Here is a 24,063-nt window from a genome sequence, read left to right as displayed (position 1 = left end):
TCTATCATCACCGATTCTCTCTCTCTCTCTCTCTCTCTCTCTCTCTCTCTCTCTCTCTCTCTCTCTCTCTCTCTCTCTCTCTCTCTCTCTCTCTCTCTCTCTCTCTCTCTCTCTCTCTCTCTCTCTCTCTCTCTCTCTCTCTCTCTCTCTCTCTCTCTCTCTCTCTCTCTCTCTCTCTCTCTCTCTCTCTCGCCAGCCTCAACTGCAGTGGGAACAACCACAGGGCTGGGGGAGAGGATGTGGTGTGTGTGTTTGTTGTGTGGGCTTGCCGGGATGTACTGCAGAATGACAATCACATAGGTGAGATTTCACATTCATAAGAAAAATATAACATATATATAATTACTCTTTACTCTTTCTGAGAATACATCTGATTGGCTGGCGGTTTCTGACCCAGGCTTATCTGACTACCAGTGCACTGTGTGAGTTCCTGCCGCACTAGAGACAGCGAGGCTCATGGGTAGAGGGAGAGGGAGGAAGGACAGGAGAAGGGTAGGGGGGAGAGAGGGAGGGAGAGGGATGAAGGGAGGGATACACAGAGGGAAAGAGGGATGGAGAGGGAGAGCGAGTGAGAGAGAGAGGGAGGGGGAAGGGAGGGAGTGTTGCTCCCTGCAGTGATAAAAGTGTAATCTCATTCATCCCCAATGGAGGGAGTGTCTCCCAGCTCTCCAGCCCTCCTGCCTCCCTCTCCAAACATTCCTCTCCCGCCTCCCTCTCCCTCCCTCCCCCCCTGCATCCCTCTCCCCTCCCCTCCTGCCTACCTCTCCATCCCTCCCCCTCCTGCCTCCCTCTCTCTCCCTCCTCCCTCCTGCCTTTCTCTCCCTCCCTCCACCTCCTGCCTACCTCTCCATGCCTACCCCTCCTGCCTCGCTCTCCCTCCCTTACCCTCCTGCCTACCTCTCCATCCCTCCCCCTCCTGCCTCCGTCTCCATCCCTCCCCCTCCTGCCTACCTCTCCATCCCTCCCCTCCTCCTCCCTCTCCCTCCTCCCTTTCTCCTCCCAGCCCTGAGCATACACACCTGTCATCTAGGGTGCTCTCCCCGCACACACACATAACAGAGGATAACCAGGGAAACACAATGGTTCAATGCTTTATTTCACAGGAACAATGGTTCACTCACACATTACTCTACAGTACCTCAAAACAACAATGATGTCCTACCTGAGAACTACAATGAGTCATTTGGAGAGATGCCTGTTGAGTAGAGATCTGTTTGTAGCTATTGATCTCCATAATGTAGTGTAGTGGAATGGAGTGGGGGTGTGTGTGTGTGTGTGTGTGTGTGTGTGTGTGTGTGTGTGTGTGTGTGTGTGTGTGTGTGTGTGTGTGTGTGTGTGTGTGTGTGTGTGTGTGTGACCACAGGAGGTGACTGAGAGACACAAAAGACAAATACCTCTGATTATGTCACCGGGTTGCAATTACCCAGGCCCTTATCCACTCCACTCCAGTCTGTCAACCTGTCTCTATGGTCTGCAGCAGATATACGTATAGTACCATAGTACCGTATAAAGCTGCCTTGTGTGATTTACAGTAAGGCCCAAACTACACTATTCATCAACTTCAACCATTAACATTAATCAACTTCAACCATTAACATTAATCAACTTCAACCATTAACATTCATCAACTTCAACCATTAACATTCATCAATTTCAACCATTAACATTCATCAACTTCAACCATTAACATTCATCAACTTCAACCATTAACATTCATCAACTTCAACCATTAACATTCACCAACTTCAACCATTAACATTCACTAACTTCAACCAATGAATAGGCCTCAGTGTCATTTCCAAATATTGGATATACTTTATACAACAAGAATAACCTCTTGCAATGAAACGGTCCCAAATTTTGTAGAGCTGTAGGAAATCTCTCAGGTTGTGTTTGTGTTCATTCCCCTTTAAAGCCATTTCTCTGTGGATTAATGGACTAGCAGCTGATAAATATGTCACAGTGGAACACTTAGCGAGACTGAGTGAAACTGCCAAATTCAATCATGTCCAGGTATGTTTGAGAACAAGTTTAAAGCTGTAAATTGCGGTTAAACCGTGATCCCGTGAATCTCTGGATGGATTTAAGGGTTTCAGTTGTAAGATTCTGTTTTCCAACAAGAGCACAAGTCATACAGACATCAGACAGTTTGACTATACGATAACTAAAAGATGACATGAGAAAGGCATAGTTCAAGATTTGAGTTCAAGTTCATAAGTTGCTCTGGATGAGATTGTATGTTAAATGACCAAAATGTAAAATGTAACAACTCAAATAGTGTCATGACTGTTGTGTGTCTCTGTGAGGGTGTAAATGCACCTTGCCTTGTGTTGTGTGTCCTCTCCTCTCCTCTTCAGTCCAGAAACAGCCTGCAGTCGGGAGACATGGACGGCGCTAAGAGACTGGGTAAACTGGCTCGACTCCTCAGTGTTGTTTCCATAATCATAGGTGTGCTCATCATAGTCGTCTATGTAACGGTCTATGGTAAGTAACATGCACACACATATGTACACACACACCGCTGCAATGCATAAACACATGCACTTACACACACACACACACACACACACACATACTGCATAACAATTCCAAGGTAATATATGAACATACATAAACATACACCAGTCTGTCATCAATCATGTTGATGCCTGGAAAGTGTGTGTGTCTGTGTGTGTGTGTGTGTGTGTGTGTGTGTCTGTATGTGTCTGTGTGTCAGCTCAGCAGATTTGTTAGCGCTGTGTGGATTGATTAAAGACTGCAGCTATAGCAGGCTGGGTTTGTGGCAAGGAGAGTATCCCTCCTGCTGTTTCAGCTACAGACCAGCCTGTCATACTGTAGGAATGACTGGACCTTAACCTTTCTCTCTCTCTCACCTCCCCCCTCTCTCTTCTCCAACAGTAACCAGTGTATAGACCATGAAACAAGAGCCCTGCTGCAAGCCAAGCAGAGGATGCAGCATGAAAAAATATATATATAATCTGTTGATTCCGAGATGAAAAATAAAAAATCATCACCACCTACTCCACACTGTAATTAAGATCAAGGCAAACAATTAAAAAGTTTAAAGAAGAGTAGGAAATACAGTAGGAAATACAGTAGCAAATTAATCAACCAAACCAAAAAGATCCAGATATGCATGCATTAGATTCCAGTAACATTTGCTTGATGAAGAAAAAGAAAATCCTTGATATAAAAAGTGTACTTTAAAAGAACGTTGGACGATTGACTTTAGGTTTGAGGCACTTGCTACTCTCATTGGATTCTATGTGGAGTAAAAAATACACTTAAGATGAAGAAGACAGGGATGAACAGAGGAAAAAAGTGATACAAACTTTTCTGTATCAAGAATGGAAGGAGACCTTGAAAATGGACTACAAGCTTTGGACTACAAACATCAAGAATAATAACCTACATATATACCTGGTTGGCCTGGCCTCCTGCATTGAAATCATATACAACTATACAGATATATTTGCAATATAAATATATATAGATGTATATCCATTTACATTTTATAAAAGTTGTGTATGTTGGGCTAAGCTGCGATGATTGAGACTGTTAAGTTAAGATGGCTGCCTGACCGGCAGTGGCTGTCGCCTAATATGGTTTGTCGAAGGATGTAATATTTGACCAGGGAACACGATTCAGAGAATATGTTTTTGAATTTATGTAGTTTATTTTGTAGGTTTCTGACAAAAATAAGAGACCACTTGCATGCATGTCTTGACTGTAGATAGCCAACCTTTTTCATTTTGTTTGTGAATTCATATTTGTTTGTCTGTGTTTTTACTTGCTTAGAGACTTTGGAGAGTGAGTTGTACATAATGTGAGCGTTTCGGCCCCATGTGGGTTGACGGTGGGTAAGGACTCCACAGAAACAGAATACCCCCTCCCCCTTTCTTCTACCCCCCTCTCCAACCCTCCTTTCCCCTGCCTTGCTGTGGGAGGGGTCTGACTATATTGATGCGCATGCCTACCCTACCCTCCCCATCCCCTCTCCAAACATCCATTGCAGAGCATGGTTATAAGGTCTGAGGATATTCAATTTGTCAGAACCATCACTCTCCCCGCCCACCACCCTCCTAGCTCCCCCTCCAACTCCAACACACCCTACCCCAGTACCTTGCCTCATTACCTGGACTGTTAATGTAACTTGTTTCACTGAATATATTTTGTAGTACTTCAGAGACCAACGCCAATCCTTAACCTATTGCCACCGTGCTGTATCGGTATGACATGTATTTATATGAAGAATATATATGCAATATTATATAGGCATGCTTTGGGATAAACAGTACCCAGGTTTTTGTATGTCACTGTAAGGACCTGCTGTAACGTTAAATGAACATTGTTTTGAGGTTTGATTGATTGGCAGCAGTTATCTCTGTACATGTACTGTAGCACACCAATGTGTCACCATGCCATCTGGAATAAGTCACACAGTTTGTTCAGATCCAACTATGGTAACACAACAAAGGACTGTTATATTGACACGCTTCAGATGTTTACTGCAAGGTCATAACACCTCTTATAAAACCTTCATAACCACTACATAATGCTTCATAACACCCTTGTTTGGACTTACATTCACGTTTGTATTACTACTCATAACTCATTCTCTTCAACTCCAATTTGATTTCAATACTGTAAGTTGACATTAGCGATTATCAATGGTTCCACTGCTTGTCTTATCCTGGCAGATAAATGCAATCAAATCATTATCATATCATTCTCTCTCTGGCCTCCTACACGAGGCCAGAGAGAGAATGATATGATAATGATTTGATTGCATTTATCTGGCCTGAATTTAAAATCTTAAAAGAGATATAAAGTGATTGATAAAGCACCTGTAATTGGTGAAATAGGTCACCATATTAACATTTTCGAGGTCTCATTTAGAGGATTCAAACTATGAACACCTATTGGTTAATTCCAATACTGCCCCTGTATAAGCATGCAAAGCACTTGGTCAATCCAGATCTAACCCAAAGCGAGCATTGACAAAACATTTCCAATCAGAAAGTCACAGCAATTAAAACCTGGAAACTCTCTTGACAATATAATGTTACAATTTTTGGCATCTGTACTGTATTTCTAGAAACAACAAATAGAAATAGGACCACAGCTGGTGAATGACTCAACATGGTCATGATGTTTAAAGGCACTGAACTCATGACAGTACATCTTTGGGTATGATAACCAAAAGGGCAGCAAGTTTATGTTGCTATATAAGTTATATTGTACAGTAGGAAGCTCCTGCAGCCACAGTGTGCTTCACTGGACAGATGGGCTGAAGAGACATCCCTGTCTAAAGAGCTCTAATGTTTATCTCTGGGCAACAGGCATGCACAAACTAACTTCCCACACACACCAAAAGGGCTTTTAGAAAACTATCTTGGGGGGAGAAAGTAGATGGCTGCTTTTATGTCATACAGTAAGAGCAAATGGCAGAGAGAGAGAGAGAGAGACCCCAATCAAGCAGGAGAGTTTCAGTGACTCAGTCTGCCATTGAAAACCCAAAATTCAACTTAATTCCCATAAGACAAATTTGTATGGTAATTTCTCTGTTATCACATGAAATACCACACTCACCTTCCACACTTTTCCAACACATACTTCCCTGACAGTCTTTCTGCTGTGAGATATATACGTGCTGTTCTGTGTCAGTAAAACAGTGACTTTCAATTAATGTCTATTTTTTTATGTCCTGATTTTCCCCCCTCTATGTTGTGAACATTCTACATGTCTGGAATAAACATTACAATGCATGGTCTATGGTGAGTTGGACTGATTTATGTTGGTTGGGATAGCGTTGATCGATGTGTGTTTGTGCTTGTGTATGTACAGAGTATGACATAGAGGAATGGTCTAGGGGGAAAACTACTGAGTATTTTATTTTACCTTTTTTTAACTAGGCAAGTCAGTTACGAACAAATTCTTATTTACAATGACGGCCTACCCCAGAGGACGCTGGGCCAATTGTGCGCCGCCCTATGGGACTCCCAATCATGGCCGGATTGTGATACAGCCTGGAATCGAACCAGGGTCTGCAGTGACCCCTCTAGCACTGAGATGCTAGAGGTGTAAAGGGTCAGACAACCTGCCTTTTAAAGTGGCGTCTGGAGTAAAGCAGCAGCAGCTCCACTGACATAATGATCAAAGTTAATGTTCCTGTCTGGAACAGGGAAAGGTGTGGAGCTAAACCCTCATGTTAGCACACACACACCCTTGGACTACTTCACTCCTTTTCCTCTCTCACACACACAACGGATAACAGAATACTCACGCACCGACACACACCTCCAGTTCTCTCAGAAAACCCAAAAGTACAGTCAGCACAAACAAATAATACACGGAATTAAAAATTTTATAAGTATTTTTTATTGATTATTACAGAATAAGATTGGGTCTCTTTAGCTACAGCAGTAGCCCCTTGGTATACAGAGTTGAAGTAGGAAGTTTACATACACCTTAGCCCAATACATTTAAACTCAGTTTTTCACAATTCCTGACTTTTCTTAAGAATTCCCTGTCTTAGGTCAGTTAGTCACCATTTAAGAATGTGAAATGTCAGAATAATAGTAGAGAGAATGATTTATTTCAGCTTTTATTTCTTTCATCACATTCCCAATGGGTCAGAAGTTTACATACACTCAATTAGTATTTGGTATCATTGCCTTTAAATTGTTTAACTTGGGTAAAACGTTTCGGGTAGCCTTCCACAAGCTTCCCACAATAAGTTGGGTGAATTTTGGCCCATTCCTCCTGACAGAGCTGGTGTAACTGAGTCAGGTTTGTAGGCCTCCTTGCTCGCACACGCTTTTTCAGTATTGCCCACACATTTTCTATAGGATTGAGGTCAGGGCTTTGTGATGGCCACTCCAATACCTTGACTGTTGTCCTTAAGCCATTTTGCCACAACTTTGGAAGTATGCTTGGGGTCATTGTCCATTTGGAAGACACATTTGCGACCAAGCTTTAACTTCCTGACTGATGTCTTGAGATGTTGCTTCAATATATCCACATAATTTTCCTTCCTCATGATGCCATCTATTTTGTGAAGTGCACCAGTCCCTCCTGCAGCAAAGCACCCCACAGCATCATGCTTCACGGTTGGGATGGTGTTCTTCGGCTTGCAAGCATCCCCCTTTTTCCTCAAAACATAACGATGGTCATTATGGCCAAACAGTTATATTTTTGTTTCATCAGACCAGAGGACATTTCTCCAAAAAGTAAGATCTTTGTCCCCATGTGCAGTTGCAAACCGTAGTCTGGCTTTTTTATGGCGGTTTTGGAGCAGTGGCTTCTTCCTTGCTGAGCGGCCTTTCAGGTTATGTCGATATAGGACTCGTTTTACTGTGGATATAGATCCATTTGTACCTGTTTCCTCCATCATCTTCACAAGGTCCTTTGCTGTTGTTCTGGGATTGATTTGCACTTTCCGCACCAAAGTACGTTCATCTCTAGGAGGCAGAACGCGTCTCCTTCCTGAGCGGTATGATGGCTGTGTGGTCCCATGGTGTTTATACTCGCGTACTATTGTTTGTACAGATTAACGTGGACCTTCAGGCGTTTGGAAATTGTTCCCAAGGATGAACCAGACTTGTGGAGGTCAACAAAACAACAAAAAAAATGGCTGATTTCTTTTGATTTTCCCATGATGTCAAGCAAAGAGGCACTGAGTTTGAAGGTAGGCCTTGAAATACATCCACAGGTACACCTCCAATTGACTCAAATGATGTCAATTAGCCTATCAGAAGCTTCTAAAGCCATGACATCATTTTCTGGAACTTTCCAAGCTGTTTAAAGGCACAGTCAACTTAGTGTATGTAAACTTCTGACCCACTGGAATTGTGATACAGTGAATAATAAGTTAAATAATCTGTCTGTAAACAATTCTTGGAAAAATTACTTGTGTCATGCACAAAGTAGATGTCCTAACCGACTTGCCATAACTATAGTTTGTTAACAAGAAATTTGTGGAGTGATTGAAAAACGAGTTTTAATGACTCCAACCTAAGTGTATGTAAACTTCCGACTTCAACTGTACTGCTGCGCTGAAAAACTTACCATGGGGATGAAATCATAAATAGAACGAGCCTTGCAAGTCAAGTGTGCTTGAAAGGTCTATGGAACCACAAAAACAAAATGTTTGCTTATTTCTCAAAGTGTTTTTTGTTGATGCCACCTTTACTTCTTTCTTGTTTGTGGTTCTCCTATACCTCATTAGATTCCCTCCTGTGTATTGCATCTGTGTGCTATGCTAGAATCAGCCTTTTACACTCACTTACTTTCTACTTCTTTGTGGAAGAACTTGAGTCACAGTGAAAGTACACAATACTTAGTTCTGCTCCAGTGATCTTCAAACCAGACCAAAGGATCTGAAATATTCAGGAGTGCTACACTGTAGCACCAGAGTAGGCTAGTTGTGTTTACTGTAAGGATGTTTGCTGAACCAGTTATAGACCAACAGCAGTACTGCATTCAGATGCCAAAATACAGTCCCCCATTTGCCCTCAGAGAAGAGCGAGAAACCTGAAAATAGTGATAAAGAATTACATTTACGTCATTTAGCAGACGCTCTTATCCAGAGCGACTTACAAATTGGTGCATTCACCTTAAGATAGCCAGTGGGACAACCACTTTACACATTTTTTTTTGTTTAAATTTTGAGGGGGTGGGGTGGGTAGAAGGATTACTTTTATACTATCCCAGTTATTCCTTAATGAGGTATGGTTTCAAGTGTCTCCGGAAGGTGGTCAGTGACTCCGCTGTCCTGGCGTCGTGAGGGAGAATGAATGAAGAATGAAAGGAATAAAGTGGATAGTGACATCACATGAAAAAGGGGGAAATTGGTGTACTTGGAATATTTTTAGGTAATCCCACTTCATGTAGCTATACCAATAACAAACTTCAATATTTCACAGTCAACTGAGAAAATGTAAATCAACTTTGTGACTAAAACATCCTTGTCTAGTTACCAGATGATAAATGGTGATATGTAAGGTGTGACAGACAGAAAGACGAGGTCATTAATTAAAAACTTGGTAGTTGGCTATGGAGATGACAGGGGAGTCATGACAGGTTCCTGTAGAGTCCTGGGGGGAATCCTTCAACCCCCACAGACTGCAGTTATATCTCCCCTGCAGTGTGGCTGTCATGACACACACACTTGTCACAAGCAAGCAGGTGCACACACAGTTTTACAAAACAGAGGTCTGAGGGAGTGAGTGTGGGTGACTCAGATTCTGTCAGAGTGAATTCATGTCAGAGCACCTGATTTCTCCAACAGTAATCTAGCTGCTGCAGCCTTGTTTACTGTAACATCTGCAGCCTCTTCCACTGTAAAACCACTTAAAATGCCACTGACAATTTCAAGCTAGAAAAACTAAACTCCTTTCAACTGTAGCATCTTTCAAATCAACATTTATGTTAGGGATGTTAAATGTTAGTCGAATAACCGATTATTCAGCCTAGAACTGGGGTGGGGATTACTGGGAATGAACCAGAATGATCAGAGGGTTTGGCCAAGACTATTGAACAGAAGCTTTCCTTTGTTAAGACTCTGATCTCAATAGGGTTTCTACTACAGCTGCTTAAAGTGTGAGACACAAACAGACTGGTGTTTCTCACAGCTCTCTGAGCTACAGTAGGATAGGCTTCCATCCAAAACTACAGCCAAGCCCTTGGTGGTTAGCTTAGTTAGCGCTTAGCTTAGTTCTGCTCTGAGTGTCTACCTCCCTGCTCACACAAACATCTCCAGTGAGCTCCTTTCAGTTCGTATCATCAAACATTGACTGGGAGTTCCCTGTGAACTATGAACTCATAATCCACTTTATCTTCTCCAGGAGGCAGTATAAGGTGAGGCAGAAGGGGAGACAGGTTTGAGGTTCTGTATTGCGATGGGCACATACGGTAGAACAGAATCATAACTTATAAAATCTGTGTTCAGAACTAAAATTGGAGCACAGATTTTCAGTTGACATCAATGTATGACTTAACGTTTATTGACTATCTCAAGGTAGGCCTTAGCAGGATACGGTCCTAGATCATGACGAAGCACAAAGAAGCCTGAATGCTGATCACTCTTACAGATCTCTGGATTTTAGGTGATCTTGTGTGGCTCAGTTGGTGAGAGCATGGTGCTAGCAACACCAAGGTCGTGGGTTCGATTACCACAGGGGAGCACATACACGAAAAATGTATGCATGCACTCACTGTACTGTAAGTTACTTTGGATAAGTGTCTGCTAAGTGGCATATTAAGCTAAGTAGATGAATCTTAGAATCGAGAGGGAAACACGTAATGAAAGAAGTCTTTCAGAGTTTTAGTTTAACCATACACCTGTATGTGGCCATTGTTTAAAGTACTACAGTGATTATGAAGTCATCCATGCAGCACAACAGAATAACGGTACTTGCAGCACTAGAGTTCCATCAATGGTCTTCAGTGCAAAACACAATTTCTCAATCATCAAGTTAAAAAAATATACATTGAAAAATAAAATGATAAGTGCCTAGTATCACATACTGTAAATGAATAATTTATTAATAATGCACATTGTACAGCCCATGAGGATGAACCTCCTGAATCTCCAGTCACTAAAAAAAAGGACCATTCAACTAAAAATCCTTCCACCAGAGAAATCAACAGACAGCAAACAGTCTCGCTTTCGTTTTCACCATCTGTCTTCAGAGCATTCAACTCCTTCTTGAAGCAAGTGTTCATATATATATATATATATATTTCTTTCAAATCTAGTCATGTTAGTAAATTTGGTCTCTGTTCCCTTAACCAGAGTTGAACAGCACATTAACTTGTGATAAAAAATAAAATAAAATAAATGATGCTGCTCCATCTCCCATCTCCTTCCCTCCCACTGCTAAATACAAATCAGGTAGTCAATGCTGGCTTCGATCAATCCTGTTAACCGATTGGGCCAAGGGGGGCGTCTGTCTGTCCGTCTGTTCAGTAGCCTCCAATCACTAAAGCACATTCTCCAGAGTTCTGATTCCGATGTCACAAACGCAGAGTAACAATTGTTCGACAGGTCTGTCCGTCATCAGTGGAAGGCATAGAGCAGCAGGAGGATGGTGCAGATGCCGATGACTCCGCCCAGGATTAGGGAGTCTCGCCTCTTTCGCAGGTTGATTCGCTGGATGAGGTTGTTGATGGCTGGGAAACGATCTGGAGTAGGAAGTTAAGGGAAACAGAGAACCAAGTGCCAACCACCTCTTATTACAAGTAATGTTCAGATAATCATTAAATTGGAAATATAAACTGGGTGGTTCGATCCCTGAATGCTAATTAGCTGACAGACGTGTTATATCAGACCATACACCACGGGTATGACAAAACATTTATTTTTACTGCTCTAATTACGTTGGTAACCAGTTTATAGCAGAAATAAGTATCCCGAGTGGTGCAGTGGTCTAAGGCACTGCATCGCAGTGCCACTAGAGATCCTGGTTCGAATCCAGGCTCTGTCGTAGCCGGCCGCGACCGGGAGACCCATGGGGCGGCGCACAATTCGTCCAGGGTAGGGGAGGGAATGGCCGGCAGGGATGTAGCTCATTTGGTAGAGCATGGTGCTTGCAACGCCAGGGTTGTGGGTTCGATTCCCACGGGGGGCCAGTATGAAAAAATTATGTATGCACTCACTAACTGTAAGTCGCTCTGGATAAGAGCGTCTACTAAAATGTAAATACGGCACCTCAGGGGTTTTTGGTATATATATTTTATATTTATGTCATTTAGCAGACGCTCTTATCCAGAGCGACTTACCGCGCCTAAGGGCTGTATCAAGGCACTGCGCGTTACGTAGTGCCTAAGAACAGCCCTTAGCCATGGTAGATTGGCCATATACCACACCCCACCCCACCCAGGCCTTATTGCTGAATTATAATTTTTAAAAAGCCAAACTGCCTGCTTTTCTGGTGTCTTTGCTAAAAATACATCTGTATCTCTGAAACTAAATCTTCTCTTTTGACAACAAAGTGAAATATGATCCTATATGTTGTTCACAGCAAACCCTAGCAGCAGTGAGGAATGGAGCAATTTAAACCCCTCAATCCCCCCACAATTAAATGGACCAGATTGCTCAGCATGCTCAGATATTTCCTTAGAATCAATAGTTTTTCCCTCCAGAGGCTGGTGCCCCATGTGAGGAAGATGTTGAATCATCCGGCCGGAAGGCCTGATAACAATGCTCTCAGAGCAAAGAGAAGAGACCAGACAGAATCAGGCCCCCATTAAAGTAGCACTCCAGTCTCCTTTTCACCTCATTTAACACCTGATTTACTTAACAAAAGGCACATCTCAATAGGTGGTCCAGGTGTGTCATGACATAGCACAAGGGAGGGGGCCTTCTCTTTTGTTCCTCTTTTTCTTTATTGTTCCTCAAGCAAGGGGGAGGCAGATGACATCACAAATTCCCATCAGACCAACTCATTGAACGCCCTACTCCTTGAAGTTTGCAGTTGTGTCTAAAAACGTTTTTTTTTTACCCCTTTAGTGCGTTTACTTTACTGTATTTATACTTGGGATATCACTTTCAACAGGAAACGTTTGAAGATCACTGGAGGATGTCTTTGTAGCCTCAGACTGAGATAAAGCTTTTTAATTGAAACATGCTCAGTGTGCCTTTTAAACAGTTAGGATGCGTAATGTGAACTGACAGGCACTTCATTGTCTGGTTGCAGCTCACAAGAGATAATAGTATGGTAAATAGGAAGCCTAATGAGTAAGAGTTTAGCACTAACAATGCCAAGGTCGTGGGTTCAGTTCCTGCAGGGATCACTTAATATGTATTCACTTACATTTACATCATTTAGCAGACGCTCTTATCCAGAGCGACTTACAAATTCTGTAAATTGCTTTGGATAAAAGTGTCTACTAGGTGGCATTAAAAGACAATTATAATCTAATAAAAGTTAATCTCCAGAATTTCTTGTCTGATTAAAAGGCAAAATAAGGTATATTTGTGAATTTGTTCATTCTTATGTGAATTTGTTCTCATGTGAATTTGTTCTTTCTCACACAGACATGAACATAGGGTTGGCTTCCCAGACACTGATTAAGCCTAGTCCAGGACAAAAAAACATTATGTTTAATGCAGAATCTCCAATGTTCATAAGGTTTGCTTGGTGTTGTAAAGGATACTGGCCAGAGTGTTGACCCTGCTCTGTATGGACTTCAACAGCCCTCTCTGGGATGTCATGTTCTCCTTGGTCGCCATGGCAATACTGAAGGGAGAGAAGAAGAGAAGGAAGAAGAGTGCCAGGTTAAAATCAGGGGAGAGGTGACCCACCCTACAATATCAACCCTGTAAGTCTTGTTATAAACAGATTTTCTCTAGCAGAGAGTTTGAGGCACAATTGTGTGTGTAGGTCCCCCAGGTGCAACTACCATGACAGACAGAAGGCAGGTGGAGGAGGAGAAACCCATTAGAGGGGGGGGACTTTCACATCAATTTAGAATGCAGAGAGAGCGAGAGAGAAATACAGGGGGAGGCCTGGTGGATATTAGTGCACAGACACACTGAGGCATTGTGGAATAATACTGATGACATCAAAACTATGAAATAACACATATGGAATAATGTAGTAACCAAACAAGTGTTAAACAAATCAAAATATACACTGCTCAAAAAAATAAAGGGAACACTTAAACAACACAATGTAACTCCAAGTCAATCACACTTCTGTGAAATCAAACTGTCCACTTAGGAAGCAACACTGATTGACAATACATTTCACATGCTGTTGTGCAAATGGAATAGATAACAGGTGGAAATTATAGGCAATTAGCAAGACACCCCCAATAAAGGACTGGTTTTGCAGGTGGTGACCACAGACCACTTCTCAGTTCCTATGCTTCCTGGCTGATGTTTTGGTCACTTTTGAATGCTGGCAGTGCTTTCACTCTAGTGGTAGCATGAGACGGAGTCTACAACCCACACAAGTGGCTCAGGTAGTGCAGCTCATCCAGGATGGCACATCAATGGGAGCTGTGGCAAGAAGGTTTGCTGTGTCTGTCAGCGTAGTGTCCAGAGCATGGAGGCGCTACCAGGAGACAGGCCAGTACATCAGGAGACGGAGGAGGCCGTAGGAGGGCAACAACCCAGCAGCAGGACTGCTACCGCCGCCTTTGTGCAAGGAGGAGCAGGAGGAGCACTGCCAGAGCCCTGCAAAATGACCTCCAGCAGGCCACAAATGTGCATGTGTCTGCTCAAACGGTCAGAAACAGACTCCATGAGGGTGGTATGAGGGCCCGACGTCCACAGGTGGGGGTTGTGCTTACAGCCCAACACCGTGCAGGACGTTTGGCATTTGCCAGAGAACACCAAGATTGGCAAATTCGCCACTGGCGCCCTGTGCTCTTCACAGATGAAAGCAGGTTCACACTGAGCACATGTGACAGACGTGACAGAGTCTGGAGACGCCGTGGAGAACGTTCTGCTGCCTGCAACATCCTCCAGCATGACCGGTTTGGCGGTGGGTCAGTCATGGTGTGGGGTGGCATTTCTTTGGGGGCCGCACAGCCCTCCATGTGCTCGCCAGAGGTAGCCTGACTGCCATTAGGTACCGAGATGAGATCCTCAGACCCCTTGTGAGACCATATGCTGGTGCGGTTGGCCCTGGGTTCCTCCTAATGCAAGACAATGCTAGACCTCATGTGGCTGGAGTGTGTCAGCAGTTCCTGCAAGAGGAAGGCATTGATGCTATGGACCGCCCGTTCCCCAGACCTGAATCCAATTGAGCACATCTGGGACATCATGTCTCGCTCCATCCACCAACGCCACGTTGCACCACAGACTGTCCAGGAGTTGGCGGATGCTTTAGTCCAGGTCTGGGAGGAGATCCCTCAGGAGACCATCCGCCACCTCATCAGGAGCATGCCCAGGCGTTGTAGGGAGGTCATACAGGCACGTGGAGGCCACACACACTACTGAGCCTCATTTTCACTTGTTTTAAGGACATTACATCAAAGTTGGATCAGCCTGTAGTGTGGTTTTCCACTTAAATTTTGAGGGTGACTGCAAATCCAGACCTCCATGGGTTGATACATTTGATTTCCATTGATAATTTGTGTGATTTTGTTGTCAGCACATTCAACTATGTAAAGAAAAAAGTATTTAATAAGATTATTTCATTCATTCAGATCTAGGATGTGTTATTTTAGTGTTCCCTTTATTTTTTTGAGCAGTGCATTTTATATTTGAGATTCTTCAAAGTAGCCACCCTTTGCCTTGATGACAGCTTTGCACACTCTTGGCATTCTCTCAACCAGCTTCATGAGGTAGAATGCATTTCAGTTAACAGGTGTGCCTTGATAAAAGTTAATTTGTGGAATTTCTTTCCTTCTTAATGCGTTTGAGCCAATCAGTTATGTTGTGACAAGGTAGGGGTGGTATACAGAAGATAGCCCTATTTGGTAAAAGACCAACTCCATATTAAGGCAAGAACAGCTCAAATAAGCAAAGAGAAACGACAGTCCATCATTACTTTAAGACATGAAGGTCAGTCAATACAGAACACTTCAAGAACTTTGAACTTTTCTTCAAGTGCAGTCGCAAAAACCATCAAGCGCTATGATGAAACTGGCTCTCATGAGGACCGCCACAGGAAAGGAAGACCCAGAGTTACCTCTGCTGCAGAGGATAAGTTCATTAGAATTACCAGCCTCAGAAATTGCAGCCCAAATAAATGCTTCACAGAGTTCAAGTAACAGACATCTCAACATCAACTATTCAGAGGAGACTGTGTGAATCAGGCCTTCATGGTCAAATTGCTGCAAAGAAACCACTACTAAAGGACACCAATATGAAGAAAAGACTTGCTTGGGCCAAGAAACACAAGCAATGGACATTTGACCGGTGGAAATCTGTCCTTTGGTCTGATGAGTCCAAATTTGAGATTTTTGGTTCCAACCACTGTCTTTGTGAGACGCAGAGTAAGTGAACGGATGATCTCCACATGTAGTCCCCTGTAGCTCAGTTGGTAGAGCATGGCGATTGTAACGCTAGGGTTGTGGGTTCGTTTCCCACGGGGGGCCAGTATGAAAATGTATGCAATCACTAACTAAGTCGCTCTGGATAAGAGCGTCTGCTAAATGACTAAAATGTAAATGTAAATGTTCCCACCATGAAGCATGGAGGAGGAGGTGTTATTGTGTGGGGGTGCTTTGCTGGTGACACTGTCAGTGATTTATTTAGAATTCAAGGCATACTTAACCAGCATGGCTACCACAGTATTCTGCAGCGATACGCCATCCCATCTGGTTTGCGCTTAGTGGGACTATTATTTGTTTTTCAACAGGACAATGACCCAACACACCTCCAGGCTGTGTAAGGACTATTTGACCAAGGAAAGTGATGAGTGCTGCATCAGATGACCTGGCCTCTACAATCATCCGACCTCAACCCAATTTAGATGGTTTGGGATGAGTTGGACTGCAGAGTGAAGGAAAAGCAGCCAACATGTGCTCAGCATATGTGGGAACTCCTTCAAGACTGTCGGAAAAGCATTCCTGGTGAATACCTAATGAAGCTGGATGAGAGAATGCCAAGATTGTGCAAAGCGGTCATCAAGGCAAAGGGTGGCTATTTCAAGAATCTCAAATATAAAATATATTTGTTTTGTTTAACACTTTCTTGGTTACTACATAATTCCATGTGTTATTTCATAGTTTTGATGTCTTCACTATTACTCTACAATGTAGAAAATTGTAAAAATAAAGAAAAACCCTGGAATGAGTAGGTGTGTCCAAACTTTTGACTGGTACTAGATAGACACACACACACACACACACACACACACACACACACACACACACACACACACGTGCATTCGGAAAGAATTCAGACTCCTTGACTTTTCCCACATTTTGTTACGTTACAGCCTTATTCTAAAATGGATTACACACAATACCCCATAATGACAAAGTGAAAACAGGTTTATATAAGTATTCAAACGCTTTGCTATGAGACTAGAAATTGAGCTCAGGTGCATCCTGTTTCCATTGATCACCCTTGAGATGTTTCTACAACTTGATTGTAGTCCACCTGTGGTAAATTCAATTGATTGGACATTATTTGGAAAGGCACACACCTGTCTATATAAAATGTCCCACAGTTGACAGTGCATGTCAGAAAAAAAAACAAGCAATTAGGTCGAAGGAATTGTCCGTAGAGCTCCGAGACAGGATTGTGTCGAGGAACATATCTGGGGAAAGGTACCACAAACCTTCTGCAGCATTGAAGGTCCCCAAGAACACAGTGGCCTCCATCATTCTGAAATGGAAGAAGTTTGGAACCACCAAGACTCTTCCTAGAGCTGGCTGCCCGGCCAAACTGAGCAATCGGGGGAGAAGGGCCTTGGTTAGGGAGGTGACCAAGAACCCGATGGTCACTCTGCCAGAGCTCCAGAGTTCCTCTGTGGAGATGGGAGAATCTTCCAGAAGGACAACCATATCTGCAGCACTCCACCAATCAGGCCTTTATGGTAGAGTGGCCAGACAGGATGTTTTTCGGAGGCAGGGACTGGGAGACTAGTCAGGATCGAGGGAAAGATGAACGGAGAAAAGTACAGCGAGATTCTTGATGAAAACCTGCTCCAGAGCGCTAAGGACCTTAGACTGGGGCGAAGGTTTACCTTCCAACAGGACAACGACCCTAAGCACACAGCCAAGACAACGCAGGAGTGGCTTCGGGACAAGTCTCTGAACGTCCTTAAGTGGCCCAGCCAGAGTCCGGACTTGAACACGATCGAACATCTCGAGAGAGACCTGAAAATAGCTGTGCAGCGACGCTCCCCATCCAACCTGACAGAGCTTGAGAGGATCTGCAGAGAAGAATGGGAGAAACTCCCCAAATACAGGTGTGCCAAGCTTGTAGAGTCATACCCAAGAAGACTTGAGGCTGTAATCACTGCCAAAGGTGCTTCAACAAAGTACTGAGTAAATGGTCTGAATACCTATGTAAATGTAATATTTCAATTTTTTATTTGTAATACATTTGCTTTGTCATTATGAGGTAGTGTGTGTAGATTGATGAGGGGGAAAAAAAAACAAATCCATTTTAGAATAAGGCTGTATTTATCTATCCATCCATCCAGGTTGTACATATACACACAGACACACACTTCCTAGTAAAAAAGCTTCAGAGAATGACTGTTAGATATTGATTTCCCCAGACACCTCAAGACAGCAGATATTTAATATCTCTTATTTGAGAAAAACAAAGAGAGTAGCTTTCACATGGTAACCGTAATTTAGTATGACTAGACCTTTCAGAGACTTAATGCACCTCAGTATCATCAGAGATGGCACCATTCAGTTAGAGTTCATTTCCTTCAAAGGCGTAAAGCCTGGAAGAAAGCCTGAGGGCTCTAGCTAATTTCAGAGCTTGCATCTCAGTTCAGATACAGTACATTTCCGTTAGCGCGGTTAATTTCTTGTAAGGCATGTGGTTTTCTTCAGGGTACATGGACATCTAGCACTTAATGTTTTCCCTTCTCCTTCAGCTGAGTGCTGCCTTGTCATTATTGGAAGATTACATTTCTGTGATATCGAAACTTCCTCATTCAAACCTAGGCCTCAGCAGCTTTGTGGAAGTGAACTATATCTTGGCAGTTAGCACCCAACTCCTTTTAGCCCCACAATGGCATCTGATATAGTTAACCCTGCACCTTAATCCACAGGCCAAAACCCCTCTCCCAATTACTTTACATTTTAGTCATTTAGCAGACGCTCTTATCCAGAACGACTTACAGGAGCAATTAGGGTTAAGTGCTTTGCTCAAGGGCACATCGACAGATTTTTCACCTAGTCTGCTCGGGGATTAGAACCAGCGACCTTTCGGTTACTGGCACAAAACTCTTAACCACTAAGCTACCTGCCGCCCCTCCCTTATAACATGCTAAGACCTCAAATAAAACAGTATTTGGCACCATACTGAGAGATTAGTTTAAGTGGAGTTCCTGGCTTAAAATACAGGTGTATTCAAATGTATTCACTGGCGTTGTGCTCTGGATACAGGCGGCCTCTTTCTTTGGGGCAGCAAGGAGAAAAAAGGTTGGGATCAAACAGATGTAAACATAATTTATCTCTGGTTGCAAATATGGGAACAGATCTGGTGACACTAATTGCCTAGCTGCAGAGACAGGTAGGATAATGCAACAGGCCTCAGAGACTAACAAGGTGAGCAGAACCAACCAATCAACCAGATTTGTTTACATGACTGTGAAAGCCAAGTATACTGAGCCTGTTTGTCAGATGAGTGACTTGGTCAGGTGAGTGTATGAGAGTGTTTTGTGTTTTTGAGTGAGTTTGACCGAGCAAGGAAGTGGGTACACAGTGTGTTTGAGTGTGTATGCATGGGTGCGAGAATGTTTGACTGAGAAAATGTGGTTTAAAATTTGTAGTACATGTTTTCTTTGTAAGTACAATGTGTGTCTGAGTAAATACAGTAAGCATGTGCGTATGTGTGTGTCGTAACTTAATCTCTGCCAGCTCCTGCCAGTCTAACACCTCTTGCAGGGTATTGCTGAGGGGACAATCTGTCTGTATGCCAAGGGTCTAGCTCATATATCATGTTCACCAGAGTCAGAGGGGAAGACCGATCGCCTCTCTTCCCAAAGCCCAACTCTGCTGACGGACTGTAACACTGGGCCAGCGTTAGCGCTACGGTAACGTGCTACTGGCAATCAGAGCTGCTATCTGATAGGGGCTAGACTAATGCTAACTCATACACACAGTGACTCAACCTGGCTGAACACCAGCTCAATGCTAAAATAGCTTAGCTCATCACCGTTAGCATCTCAAATAACTGACCTAAAGTAAATTCACTGTGGGGCTTCTAGATACGTTTATTGAGACCAATTCTCTCCAGTCTAACCGCAATTTGACAGATCTAAATATGGAGATGGATATGTAATTACCAAAAACCACAGCATTTTTGTGCTGTGAGAATCTCACTCTTTCCTTTCTGCATCAGACCACTCACTGGAGTACCTGACCAACTGTTACTCTCAAAACATTTTCATGTTTTATATCCGACCTGTGACAGGGTCTTAAAACCCGATGCACATTCAGACACAAATACATCATATCTCAACCCTGCTTGTCCCCACAGGGCATAATAACACAAACAATCAGGAGAAGAAAATAAGCTTCATTATCTTCTGGCTGTGTGAGTGTCTTGTTAGGCATGTTCAAGAGTGGGAGAGAACCGGTAATGATGGTGACTTTCTCATCCAGTGTAATTTTCTGCTTCACTTAAACAAAAGGGAGGAGAGTGGGAGAGGGAGGTGGGGGGGGGGGGGCACGAGGAGGCTGGACGGGAAGAAGCGCTGCATGGCTCACAAGCCCACTTAATGAAGCACCTGTGCCAGTAGCCTCCCCTATGGGCAACGATCTGTGGGTGGGTTGTGGCAGGTAGATAAGATGGATGGGAGGGAAGGAAGGATGGATGAGAGGGACAGAGGGAAGAGGCAGCAGGGAGGCTGAGATGGTGGAAGGGATAGAGGCAGCAGGGAGGCTGAGATGGTGGGAGGGATAGAGGCAACAGGGAGGCTGAAATGGTGGGAGGGATAGAGGCAACAGGGAGGCTGAGATGGTGGGAGGGATAGAGGCAACAGGGAGGCTGAGATGGTGGGAGGGATAGAGGCAACAGGGAGGCTGAGATGGTGGGAGGGATAGAGGCAACAGGGAGGCTGAGATGGTGGGAGGGATAGAGGCAACAGGGAGGCTGAGATGGTGGGAGGGATAGAGGCAACAGGGAGGCTGAGATGGTGGGAGGGATAGAGGCAACAGGGAGGCTGAGATGGTGGGAGGGATAGAGGCAACAGGGAGGCTGAGATGGTGGGAGGGATAGAGGCAACAGGGAGGCTGAGATGGTGGGAGGGATAGAGGCATAGTCCACTTCCTCTCTCCTCAAACTGTGCTTGACCATATCAGCCCACTTAGGCCTGAAAGCTGATCTTGTATCCATATCTTGGCTAATGGTGTAATCTCCTCATCTAATGGTGTCACAGCGGATGTTAAGAGGTGGGGTCAGAGACAAGGCGCTCCACACAGGTCACCATCTGATTTGTCAGGATCACTATTGTCTCTGTACTGGACTCTTTAGACTTCACCTCATGCCCATGGAGATGTATAACATCCACTGTAGCTACCACCAACCCCCCCAATTCTGGAGCCAGTTTACAGACAACAAATAAGTCCATAACATAGATTTATAGATATATACAGTGAGGGAAAAAAGTATTTGATCCCCTGCTGATTTTGTACGTTTGCCCACTGACAAAGACATGATCAGTCTATAATTTTAATGGTAGGTTTATTTGAACAGTGAAAGACAGAATAACAACAACAAAATCCAGAAAAACGCATGTAAATTTTTTTAGAAATTGATTGGCATGTTAATGAGGGCAATAAGTATTTGACCCCTCTGCAAAACATGACTTAGTACTTGGTGGCAAAACCCTTGTTGGCAATCACAGAGGTCAGACGTTTCTTGTAGTTGGCCACCAGGTTTGCGCACATCTCAGGAGCGATTTTGTCCCACTCCTCTTTGCAGATCTTTTCCAAGTCATTAAGGTTTCGAGGCTGACGTTTGGCAACACGAACCTTCAGCTCCCTCCACAGATTTTCTATGGGATTAAGGTCTGGAGACTGGCTAGGCCACTCCTGGACCTTAATGTGCTTCTTCTTGAGCCACTCCTTTGTTGCCTTGGCCGTGTGTTTTGGGTCATTGTCATGCTGGAATACCCATCCACGACCCATTTTCAATGCCCTGGCTGAGGGAAGGAGGTTCTCACCCAAGATTTGACGGTACATGGCCTCATCCATCGTCCCTTTGATGCGGTGAAGTGGTCCTGTCCCCTTAGCAGAAAAACACCCCCAAAGCATAATGTTTCCACCTCCATGTTTGACGGTGGGGATGGTGTTCTTGGGGTCATAGGCAGCATTCCTCCTCCTCCAAACACGGCGAGTTGAGTTGATGCCAAAGAGCTCGATTTTGGTCTCATCTTACCACAACACTTTCACCCAGTTCTCCTCTGAATCATTCAGATGTTCATTGGCAAACTTCAGACGGGCCTGTACAGTTGAAGTCGGAAGTTTACATAGACTTAGGTTGGAGTCATTAAAACTCGTTTTTCAACCACTCCACACATTTCTTGTTAACAAACTATAGTTTTGGCAAGTCGGTTAGGACATCTACTTTGTGCATGACACAAGTAATCTTCCCAACAATTGTTTACAGACAGATTATTTCACTGTATCACAATTCCAGTGGGTCAGAAGTTTACATACACTAAGTTGACTGTGCCTTTAAACAGCTTGGAAAATTCCAGAAAATGATGTCATGGCTTTAGAAGCTTCTGATAGGCTAATTGACATCATTTGAGCTAATTGGAGGTGTACCTGTGGATGTATTTCAAGGCCTACCTTCAAACTCAGTGCCTCTTTGCTTGACATCATGGGAAAATCAAAAAGAAGTCAGCCAAGACCTCAGAAAAAGAATTGTTGACCTCCACAAGTCTGGTTCAACCTTGGGAGCAATTTCCAAAGCCTGAAGGTACCACGTTCATTTGTACAAACAATAGTACGCAAGTATAAACACCATGGGACCACGCAGCCGTCATACCGCTCAGGAAGGAGACGCGTTCTGTCTCCTAGAGATGAACGTACTTTGGTGTGAAAAGTGCAAATCAATCCCAGAACTACAGCAAAGGACCTTGAAGATGCTGGAGGAAACAGGTACAAAAGTATCTATATCCACAGTAAAACGAGTCTTATATCGACATAACCTGAAAGGCCACTCAAAAGGAAGAAGCCACTGCTCCAAAACCGCCATAAAAAAGCCAGACTACGGTTTGCAACTGCACACGGGGACAAATATCGTACTTTTTGGAGAACTGTTCTCTGGTCTGATGAAACAAAAACAGAACTGTTTGGCCATAATGACCATCGTTATGTTTGGAGGAAAAATGCGGATGCTTGCAAGCCGAAGAACATCATCCCAACCGTGAACAACGGGGGTGGCAGAAACATGCCATGGGGGTGCTTTGCTGCAGGGGGGACTGGTGTACTTGACAAAATAGATGGCATCATGAGGAAGGAAAATTATGTGGATATATTGAAGCAACATCTCAAGACATTAGTCAGGAAGTTAAAGCTTGGTCGCAAATGGGTCTTCCAAATGGACAATGACCCCAAGCATACTTCCAAAGTTGTGGCAAAATGCCATAAGGACAACAAAGTCAAGGTGTTGGAGTGGCCATCACAAAGCCCTGACCTCAATCCTATAGAAAATGTGTGGGCAGAACTGAAAAAGCGTGTGCGAGCAAGGAGGCCTACAAACCTGACTCAGTTACACCAGCTCTGTCAGGAGGAATGGGCCAAAATTCACCCAACTTATTGTGGGAAGCTTGTGGAAGGCTACCCGAAACGTTTGACCCAAGTTAAACAATTTAAAAGGCAATGCTACTAAATACTAATTGAGTGCATGTAAACTTCTGACCCACTGGGAATGTGATGAAAGAAATAAAAGCTGAAATAAATCTCTCTACTATTATTCTGACATTTCACATTCTTAAAATAAAGTGGTGATCCTAACTGACCTAAGACAGGGAATTTTTACTAGGATTAAATGTCAGGAATTGTGAAAAACTGAGTTTAAATGTATTTGGCTAAGGTGTATGTAAACTTCCAACTTCAACTGTATATGTGCTTTCTTGAGCAGGGGGACCTTGCGGGCGCTGCAGGATTTCAGTCCTTCATGGCGTAGTGTGTTACCAATTGTTTTCTTGGTGACTATGGTCCCAGCTGCCTTGAGATCATTGACAAGATCCTCCCGTGTAGTTCTGGGCTGATTCCTCACCGTTCTCATGATCATTGCAACTCCACGAGGTGAGATCTTGCATTGAGCCCCAGGCCGAGGGAGATTGACAGTTATTTTGTGTTTCTTCCATTTGCGAATAATCGCACCAACTGTTGTCACCTTCTCACCAAGCTGCTTGGCAATGGTCTTGTAGCCCATTCCAGCCTTGTGTAGGT

The 24,063-nt window shown here is 43.6% G+C and overlaps 2 protein-coding genes across 4 annotated transcripts in view; one reads left to right on the top strand and one right to left on the bottom strand.

The window, feature by feature from the left end:
• The window catches only part of LOC121567902 (trafficking regulator of GLUT4 1), a 30,700-nt gene extending 24,927 nt beyond the window's left edge, over window positions 1-5,773 (top strand). Inside the window, exons 2-3 of one of the 2 annotated variants that reach the window (XM_041878268.1) lie at window positions 2,358-2,406; window positions 2,899-5,773. In XM_041878268.1, coding sequence (XP_041734202.1) covers window positions 2,358-2,406; window positions 2,899-2,912 — 63 coding nt within the window. In that variant the 3' untranslated portion in view covers window positions 2,913-5,773. Of the gene's footprint in view, window positions 1-2,357; window positions 2,485-2,898 lie in introns of both variants that reach the window. The other variant, XM_041878266.1, reaches the window with a different exon arrangement.
• A 4,106-nt stretch (window positions 5,774-9,879) lies between these two features.
• The window catches only part of gosr1 (golgi SNAP receptor complex member 1), a 60,205-nt gene continuing 46,021 nt past the window's right edge, over window positions 9,880-24,063 (bottom strand). For both annotated transcript variants that reach the window (XM_041878264.2, XM_041878265.2), the window contains exons 8-9: window positions 13,162-13,244; window positions 9,880-11,187 (exon numbers count right to left, since the gene is read on the bottom strand). In XM_041878264.2, coding sequence (XP_041734198.1) covers window positions 11,063-11,187; window positions 13,162-13,244 — 208 coding nt within the window. In that variant the 3' untranslated portion in view covers window positions 9,880-11,062. The remainder of the gene's footprint in view (window positions 11,188-13,161; window positions 13,245-24,063) is intronic.

This window comes from Coregonus clupeaformis, chromosome 6, assembly GCF_020615455.1.
Source record: "Coregonus clupeaformis isolate EN_2021a chromosome 6, ASM2061545v1, whole genome shotgun sequence".
NCBI classification, from domain to species: Eukaryota; Metazoa; Chordata; class Actinopteri; order Salmoniformes; family Salmonidae; genus Coregonus; species Coregonus clupeaformis.
This window is presented reverse-complemented; position numbering and strand designations above follow the sequence as displayed.